The sequence below is a fragment of the Lepus europaeus genome, chromosome 3, assembly GCF_033115175.1.
Source record: "Lepus europaeus isolate LE1 chromosome 3, mLepTim1.pri, whole genome shotgun sequence".
In the NCBI taxonomy this organism is placed as follows: domain Eukaryota; kingdom Metazoa; phylum Chordata; class Mammalia; order Lagomorpha; family Leporidae; genus Lepus; species Lepus europaeus.
In genome coordinates, this window is record NC_084829.1 from 151,179,823 (window position 1) to 151,189,245 (window position 9,423).

At 54.7% G+C, this 9,423-nt stretch overlaps 1 protein-coding gene across 1 annotated transcript; it reads right to left on the reverse strand.

Moving 5' to 3' along the window:
• Window positions 1–1,159: 1,159 nt before the first annotated feature.
• Window positions 1,160–9,046, reverse strand: LOC133757153 (UL16-binding protein 2-like). The gene is made up of 6 exons (XM_062187762.1): window positions 8,941–9,046; window positions 6,426–6,529; window positions 3,227–3,484; window positions 2,567–2,842; window positions 1,633–1,738; window positions 1,160–1,278 (listed from the first exon to the last, which is right to left on the reverse strand). The coding sequence occupies exons 2-6, from the start codon at window positions 6,511–6,513 to the stop codon at window positions 1,224–1,226; spliced, it is 783 nt and encodes a 260-aa protein (XP_062043746.1). The 5' UTR covers window positions 6,514–6,529; window positions 8,941–9,046; the 3' UTR covers window positions 1,160–1,223.
• Between the last annotated feature and the right edge of the window lie 377 nt (window positions 9,047–9,423).

The window sequence follows — 9,423 nt, forward strand, 5'->3', positions numbered from 1 at the left end:
AATTATTGTAAAAAATTATTGTAAAGTTGTACTTATGAAATGCATGAAGTTTGTATTCCTTAAATAAAAGGTTTCTGGGGAAAAAGTTTAACGCCAAATATTTTTTTATTTTTTGCTAAATATTATGAGTATGGTAATAAAATTTCTGTCATTAAGTACTTTTCAAAAATATGACATTTGTTATTGATATAATATTTTATTTAGTGTATACAACACGAAGAATATTTGAACATGTGTTATGAACAATTGGTATATCTCAAAGATTGCTTAGTTACTATTCTTGTATATCTTGAATATATATATATATTCTTGTATATCTTGAATATCTATCTCCCATAGGCCTATCTACCAATGGATCTACCTTTACATACTCTATAACTCTCCCTCACTAGCTATCTGGTTATTTCCTTAAGATAAATTTTCTAATAGTTCTCCTCTACAAATTTCTATTAATCTAGATTCCAGAAGCTCATTGAGAAATTCTTTTTGTGGCTGGCTTTGTGGTACAGTGGGTTTAGCACTGCTTGTGACACCGTTATCCCCTGTCAAAGTGTCAGTTCAAATCCAGGGACTTTGTACCAGGGAAGGTAGCAGATGATGGCTCAAGTACTTGCCACCCAGGTGGTAGACCTAGAGGGAGTTCCTGGCTCCCAGCTTTGGCCTGGTCCTGGCTGTTGCAACCATCTGGGCAATGCATCAGCAGATGAAAGATTCTCTCGCTATCTCTCTCTCTCTCTTTCTCTCTCCCTCCCTCTCTCATCACTCTCTTTACCTTTGAAATACATAAATCTTTAAAAAGAAAGAAAGAAACAAAACCTGTTCCCCCACAGCCCTGCCAGCTAACTAGGTTCTACTGTTCCATGTAGGTAGCTCAGCAGTGCGTCATGGCCTTTCCAGACTGTGCAGATGTGGTGCTCAGGAAGAAACCTGTGCATCAACTGTTGAAATCTTTGCCTAGTAGATACTAAGTTGACCTCTGTATATAAAGATAATTAAACATGAATCTTAATGAAGAACAGGATGGGATAGGGAGTAGGAGATGGGATGGTTTGCATGCGGGAGGGTGGTTTTAGGTGGAAAAACCACTATAATCCGAAAGTTGTATTTTGAAATTTGTATTTATTAAATAGAAGTTTTAAATAAGAAAGAAAGACATGAAAAGAGACTTGTGCATCAGCCTTCTCTGGCAGCCCAATGTCTTCATCCCATTTGCCTCGAGCTCTTCAGGCTTCCACATCACATCTTACATCAACTACACGGGTCAGGCTAGTGAGACACCTAAGGCACAAAGGCAGAAATAGCAGATCACCTGATAAGGCAAAGGGCGGGGCGGGAATGGAGGAGACGGGAGGGGCGGATGGTGCTCTGCATGTTCAGATGCTCAGTGTGGATTTGCTAACTACGCTAAGAGTCCTTGGGGAAGGTGCTGGGGGCTCAGCGGGAGGGGCTGAGCAGTCTATGAGGAACACGAGGACTGCTTCTCCGGGACTCATCTCCACACAAGCAGGTCCAGCTCAGAGGGCAGGGGTGGACTCAGGGAATCCCTTTCCCATTTCCCAACCCAGCCATCTGCCCCGTGCTTCCCTCCCCGTGCTGCCCTCCGTACCTGTCACTCAGAACCGCTCCCCTTACCTGACAAAGATGACTGAGCTGGTGAGGAGCAGGAGAAAGGTCCAGGGCATGGGCATGGTGGCTGTGGCCTTGGATGGGACTGCTCCTGAGGTTGGGGGTGGCCACGCTGAAATGGAAGCAGAAGACTGGAGGCCCCGTCCAGACCCCAAACCCTGGAGAGGCCTTCCAGCTCCTGTTCCTGGGAAAGGCAGCCGTGCACACAGCTGGCACCCGTACTGTGAGCTGCTGCTGGGACAGGTCCTGGGGTAGCAGGGAAGAAGCCGGGGTGACCATGCAGACCGTCCCTCCTGGGGACCAAGACAGGAGAGGCTGGGGTGGTGGCCAGGAAGGGAGGCAGGAGCTGGACCTGGAGATGGTTCTGAAGGAACTCAGAGAGAGAGCAGAGGAAACGGGAAAACTGGGATTCTAGGAGGAGGGGACAGCGAAGGGGAAGGTCTAGAAACAGTGACAGGCATGGGTGGAGGCCAGCAAGAGGGCACGTGAGGGGACTGAAATCCACGCCGTGAGGAAGAGATGAGTAGGAGGAGGAGGAGAGGCATGAGGGAAGGCACAGCGGTGATGCTGTTGCTGTCATAGGGAGAAACACATAGCACTGGATCGCGTTCTCAGACACACACACAACATGTACACACAGGCACAACACACACATACATTCATGCCTACATCCTCACATGCACACACAGACACACACCATGCATACAAATCCATGTACCCACACGCATATCCACCGGCAACCACACCATTGCACCAACACTCTTGCACACACACATGCACACGCCCAAACACTTGCATGTACACACTGGCACAGCACGTGCACCTGTGCACATATTCTAACACTTACAGGCACACACAACCACACCGTGCATGCACACACTGGGTGGCTTCACCTCATCTCCAGGGAAAACCCCTTCCCGCCACCCCTATCCCTAGTTACCTGAAGCCTCCAGCATCTCCTCCCAGGGCAACGAGAAGTTCCCCAGCCACCTTGTGCAGTCTCCCATGGACACCTTCCTCAAGAACTCAGTCAGCTGCCTGTCATTCTCCCAGGTCGTCTTCATCCAGCTGGCCCTAGGGTGAACCTCTGTCCACTTTCTGGCCTCCGGGTCAAAGAGGAGGCCGATCTGTCCATCGAAGCTGAACTGCCAGGACCCATGCGTGCCGCCACTGGCTCCACGCCGACAGCACATCCTGGCCTGCAGGCTTGGGGGATCTGCCCCATTGGAAAGACATCGGCAGAGATCAGTCTTGACAGATCCTCTGCCCCACCTGGGATCCACTTCTGTCCCCTCCCTCTGGTATCTCCTGGCCCTGCTCTGTCCTCTGATCCTGCACTTCCTCCAGGTCACTGGAGTGAGGCCAACTTGTGACTTCACAGAAACATAGAAAGTCCCCGTGCCCAGATCAGGCTTGGCAGAGCCATTGCCCTACCTGGGATCCTCCACTCCGTCCCCTTTGCATCGCCTGGCCCTGATGTCCCACCACTCCTGCCCTGACGCTGGGCCTCCAAAGGAAGCCCAGTGTCCAGTTCTGCACGTGGAAATCCTGAGTCCTGGTTCACGAAACCTGCCCTCTGCCCAGGGTCTTTCAGGCTCACCCTTGCTCGTGGAATGTTTCATTTCGGCCACTTGCTGGTTGAGGGCGTCCACCGCATCTCGCAGCATTTCTGTCTGCTCTGCCCAGTTGTCAATGGCATCCACTTCCCTCCCAAGGGGGTCAAAAAAGCTGATCTTACTGAAGCTGCAATCACAGTGCAGAATCCTCCTGTCATCCACGTGACCTTGAACATCACACCGTTGCTGTCCAGGTCCGGCCTTGGGATTGACAGTTATGTTGTAGTAAAGGGAGTGACTGTCTGTGGAAGAGAAACACGAGTGAGGCGTGGGGATGAGAGAAGGACTCACACTCAAGCTCTCCCCCAGCTCCAAGACACTCAGGAGTCCACCTGAAGGGCGGGGCTGGGACGCAGGAAATCACTTCCCGCCATTGCAACTCCATCACTGGCTCCTGACTTCCTCTTTCCTGTGCTCCTTGTAATTCATTCAGGTTCTCTGACCAAGTACACAGGGTCCGCGGCATGGCCCCCGAGACTTGGAGGGAGCCGACGATAGGAGCCCTGTGTAAGCACCCACAGTACCTAAGCTCACACGCCATCTGAACAGAAACTCCAACACCACGTGCTTAGAAAGTGCACACCATGGTGTGCATGGTCCCCGGGCAGCCACTGTCTTCTGGGAGCATCTGGCAGAACTGACTTCAAGAGGCAAGAGGAAGACAGAGACAGGTGTGCCTAGGAGAGAAGGGCTGAGAAACAAGGTTTCCAGAGTGGCGGGCAGTGGGAAATAGCTACAGCTTTCACTGCACGGCTCTGGGTGAAGAAAAGCCTAGGTAACTTGGGGAATGAACACACGAGGACACCAACGTCCACCACCAGAAACCTCAGATCCCCACGCACATCCCATGGATGGCTGGTCCTGGGTAAAACACAGAATCGAGCCCAGAACTTCGGTTTCCTGAGCTGGAGCCACCCGTGCCCCTTGCCTGTGGGGAACTCCTGGTGGGCTGCCCTGTGAAAGGCAGGGGTCTTCTTAACTCCTTCGGAGGTACTGGCATGTGGGTTAGGTAGGAAGTCAGCAGGGAGGGTGTTGGAGAGGGACCCTGGGCCACAGAGGGGCCTCTGGAGGGTGGCAGAGAGCAGCAGGTCTGTTCAGTTCACAGCAGGATCACAGGCTCCATGGCTGGAGATCACAGGGAGGCTGTCAGCAGGGGTTGGGCAAGACCTGGACATCTGCCAGCTCACCTTCCTCCCTTCAGGGAGGCCTCTCAGCTGCTGGGAGCTGTTTGAGCGGCAGCCCTCCACACGCAGGGTGCGAGTCATCCTCCCCTGAGTGTGGACGACCCTCCTCCTGCAGGAACCTGAACACACATGATGGGTGAGACCACCCTCTAACGCAGCTGAGTCTCCTGGACAGGTGGTGACGCAGGTGAACAACGGGTGAATAGCAGGCTGATTCCCAGAATTCCCTCTGAGCGGATGTCTGGTAACCAGCTAAAGGCTTGCAGGCCATGTAGCATCAGCTGCAACTACCCAGCTCTGAACTTCCAGCACCACAGGAACCTCAGACAACACGTGGGGTCTTCAAGGTGCTCACAGAAAATACATGTTCCCAGGAAAACAAATCTATGTATGCACAGGTTTCAAAATGTTTCCTGCCCCCAATTAGACACCTTTTCATCCATCTCTCCACAAAGTTGTTGAAGATGTGAATGAATGAATGAATGAACGCGGTTGTATGTGCCCCATTCTCCACGGCCAGAGCTCTGTGCTGGGAAAGGGGCCGTGTAGGGAACTCCTACCTGGAGAATGCTAGCCTGGGCCTCCAGTGTGGACAGGCAAGGCCACACCCACTACACAAGGGATGTCCACACCACTTCAGTGCGGTTCTTGGTAGGGGGCTGGGCCCAGGGAGAGAGGGACATCAGGCCATGTGCTAGGGATGACTACGCAGCCTCCAAGCTGGCATCATGAGCAGGGCTCCTCACTCATGAGGTCATTCAAGTGACAGGCCTGGCAGTAGCCTCTGGACATGATTCTCTGGATTGGCCTGGCCAGGGCCAGATGAAGCAAAGCAGCCGCAGGAGCAGGGAGCCTGTCCCCTGATGCCAGTGGGAGGCAGCACCATTCACCCCAAGGTGAGCTCACACCTGCGGCTGCAGGGAGTGTCCCCACGTGGACCCAGGACCCCACTGGACAGCACAGGAGTAGCAGTAATGCTGCAACCACAGGACCCCACTCCTCTCCCTGCGGCCACCAGAAGCCGCCGCAGGACAGCACCCGCTGCTGACTCTCACCCACACACTTGAGACTCACTGGAGAGGGACACCCTGCGGGCTGGGGCTCCAACAGCCGGGGCACTGTGGATGCCACAAACCTGGGGTGGGCTAATGGGACCGTGCTCAGATCTGGGCCCTAGTTCCTTTGCAAGTTGTCCCTGGCTGGTGGTGTCACTGAGGCCACCAAGAAAAATTGAGCAGCTGGGGGAGACACAGATGACTCAGAGCCAGTACAGTGTACCCTTTGCACAACAAGTTGGCCAGTTCTGTGCAAAATAAGGCTGATCTTTTATATTATTGCCTCCCAGCAGCCAGGAGGAAGTGCAGGAGAAGTGTGGGGTTGGGGTGGGGGATGGTGTCCCTACCCCTTTGACTTCAGGTCCTGGGCTAGGACTGGGTGTGCCTGCCTGTGGCTGCCTCAGGCAGGGGATAGGCGCCATCTTGTAGGGAATAAGTCAGGACCCACCAGATTCGAACAGGAGAGATTGGACCCGAAGCCTGGCTTTCTTGGTCCCGTGTCCAGACTGGCTCAGAGGCTCACAGGGACTAGGCGACTCAGGAGGGCAGTGGCCGGATGAGAAAGGCAGACTGGGCTGGGAAGCCCGGCGTTCCTGGTCCGTGCTGGGATCACCCAGGGGCTCACAGGACTCAGGACTCAGGAGGGCAGTGGCCTGATGAGGCTGTGAGGGGTGTGGCAGCAAGTGGAGGCTTGTGGGGTGGAGGGGAAGTTGTGGTTGCAGAGCTGGGTCCGGAAATGGCCATGTCGCCTTCTTGCAGGGTTGACATCCGCGTGCCCCCTGGCTCAGCACCCACCGTCCCCAGGACAGGGCTGGGGCATCAGCAGTTTCCACCGCCCCCTCCCATCCTCCTCCTGTGACTTCTGGGAGAAGCCCCGCAGGGAAGCGCAGGCCCGGTCCCCAGCCTCTGTCCCAGGCCCCGTGCCCTGCCCTGAAAGCACTCACCTGCCGGCGGCGCCCGGAGCCCGGCTGGCAGCAGACGCAGGAGCAGAAGCAGCAGAGAAGGGAAGCGGTGCCCGGGCAGCAGCCCCATCCCGGAGTGAGTGACTCTGTCAGAGTTGGGGTTTCACACAGTAAGTGGGGGTTTTTGGTGGAAGGGGCGGGGGGTTGAGCCAGCTCCTAGGCAACAGCATTCTTCCTGTCTACAGAGTTACAGCTGGGGTTTTGCAGCTGCCACTAAGGCCTATCTGTAGTGGCTGTGACACCCATCTTCCCAAGTTAGACTCTACTTTTGGAAATGGTTTTTCCTCTTGAAGTTTGCTGCTTTGTGAGATTTCTCATTTTTTTTTTTTTTCCCAGTAGTTGGAGGGGCAGAGAGTGAGAAGCTCGCCCTGGAGCCTGAATCGTTTTGATGGACAGCTCAGCCTGTCCTGTCCTGCCCTGAGTGCTCAGAGCTAACTGGGCTCTGGTGTTAAAGGGGTGCGGAGGCTGCGAGGCTGCGAGGCTGCGCAGCGAGTGGCCAGTGGAGTTGTCCTTGGGATGCTTTTGTCCAATCCAGAGGCCAGAGGCCAGCACCTGCACAGCCCGGGCCACCGTGTGCCTAACAGAAAGCCTTAAAGCTGTTCTCCAAGTCTAAGATTCCGAAGTGATTTCGCCGTCCTGTTTAAAGCAGCTTTTTGCATTTTTCCACATTTCCATTTTCAAAATGCCTTCCTGGTTAATCAGTGGTGGGTTGTTGGCACTAATTTTTTTTATCTTTATTTTCCTAGAAGTTTCTATAAATATTTAGGCTTTGCAAGCCCTGATGTTCTACTGACATCCACTCATCTCTGGTTTTGTAGCACAGAAGAGTACATGAATGAATGAGTGAGGCTGCGCTGGCCACTGTGGCCCTGAATCAGGGCCACTCAAACAACAGGAAATTGTGGTGGCCAAAGATCCTGTGTGGAGTTCATGGTGATTTCTTTTCTTTTCTTTTTTTTAAGGCAGAGTTACAGAGAGAGAGAGAAAGGGGAAGATCTTCCATCCACTGGCTCACTGGCTCATTTGCCAAATGGCCGCAGATGGCGCAGGGACCCAAGTACTCAGGCCATCCTCCACTGCTCTCCCAGGCACATCAGCAGGGAGTTGGATCAGAAGTGGAGCAGCCAGGAGTTGAACTAGCGCCCATATGCGATGCTGGCACTGCAGATGGCGGCTTAACTCACTGCACCACAGCACCAGCCCCCAGGGCTATTCCTAATGGAGAATCGGACATGGGCTCCCAGTGTCCCGTGCCACTCACAGCAGGGCCATGCACACCATTTGAGTGTGACTCCTGGTTTGAGACTGGGCCCTGGGAGAGAGGAGGCTTCTGGTCATGGGCTCTCGGTGACCACCAGCCTCAGGGCTGCCATCATGAGCTGGACTCCTCACTCCCTAGATCATGAGAAAGGCCCGGCAGCCACAGATGGACAGGATTCTCAGCTGGCAGGAGCAGGGCCGGAGGGAACTCAGCGACTGCAGGAGCAGGCGACCCGTTCTCTGAGATACCAGCACTGAGGCAGCACCTGCTGCCCTCAGCTCACACCTGTAGTTCCGGGACTGACCCTCTGGCCCACATAAGCCAAAAGGCTGCAGGGTAAGAGAGAAGGGAGCAGTAGGCCCCAAACCACAGGACTCCCTCCTATCCTTAGAGGCCACCAGAAGCCACAGGCAAGATAGGACCCACTGCCGCGTCTTACACAGGCAGCAGGGACCCCACCTGAAGCCACCATGGCAGGGTTGCACCCCAGTAGTTGGGTGTTCTCATCTGGGGTAGGCAAAGTAGCATGGCGGCCAACTCTGGGCTCCATTCATTTGCATGCCGTCTTTGTCCGCCTTGGGTATGGGGGAAGTCGGCAGGAAGCCCAGGCAGGGGCAGGTGAGCTGGAATTTCTGCCTGCCCCGCACTGTGTCTCTGTGCCCCTCACCTGTCAGCCCAGGGTGCCACCCTCTATCTCATAGGAGGCTGATGGAGCATGTGAATCGGTCCCTCTCCGGCTTCCCCTCCCCCCACAGGTAACTCTGGCCTGCGTGACAGGTATCTCTGTGTGGTGTGGTCCACAGTCACGCATGAATGTACATTCTCTTTTAAATAAATCCTGCTCCAAGTGAGCATGGTGTTTATTTATTATTATTTTTTTAACCTCTGCTTTAAACTCTTAGCTCTGTGAGGCAAGCACCGGGAGTAAAGATTCAATCGCAGGCCCACAGCACTTGCACACAAGGCAAGTGACAATGAGACAGACATGAGGCAGCCACAGTTACACTCTGGTCACCTGCTCCCGTCCTGGTCCCTGTGGCTCAGGCTCCTGCCTGTGCTCTCATTCCCCGTGCACTGTAGCTGCCCCGCGGTTTCCCGGTTTCCGCTGCCCTTGCGCTGGCTTCACCTCGCGCCCCGAGGACACATTGTGCCCGGATTTCTCTGGCCAGCCGGCTCCCGCCCCACTCTCCTCGCCCGCGCCCTGCGGAGGTGCGGCAGCACCAGTGCCCAGCTCACCTGCTGCCCGCTGCCCGCGCCGCAAGGTGCGGTCCCGCAGCTGGAGCGGAACCCAGAAGCAAGGAAGGAACTTGTTCCCTTCTGACGGGGCCTGTGGGTGTGCGGTGCCGCTGCAAACATGGGGCTGGTAGGAAGTGCTCATAGGTGGTGACTCAGAGCCCTGGGCCCGCTGCCCGGCGCAGCCAGTCCTCTCCTCGCACTTCCATTCTTCTCCTCCTTCTTAAAGCTTTTTTTTTTTTTAATATTTTATTTTTATTGGACAGAGAAGCAGAGACCCGCATTCATTGCCTCACTCCCCAGACGCCTGCAGCAGCCAGGGCTGGGCCAGGAAACCAGAACCAAGAACTGCATCTGGGTCTCCCGGGAGGGTCACAGGGGCGCTGGTACAGGAGCGCTCAGCTGCAGGGAATGGGATCCAGGGGGAGTGGCAGGGACTGCACCCAGGCACTCCCGAAGGGATTGGGGTTCCTGAGGCTGCGCGGT

Bases quoted from the DNA above. Each gene is read 5' to 3' on its own strand.
- LOC133757153 (XM_062187762.1), bottom strand. From the start codon at position 6,513: ATGGGGCTGCTGCCCGGGCACCGCTTCCCTTCTCTGCTGCTTCTGCTC. The intron at 2,843-3,226 runs GTGAGCCTGAAA...CCAATGGGGCAG, and splicing joins GAAACATTCCACGAGCAAGG to ATCCCCCAAGCCTGCAGGCC. The intron at 1,739-2,566 runs GTAACTAGGGAT...CTTCCATTTCAG, and splicing joins GGAGATGCTGGAGGCTTCAG to CGTGGCCACCCCCAACCTCA.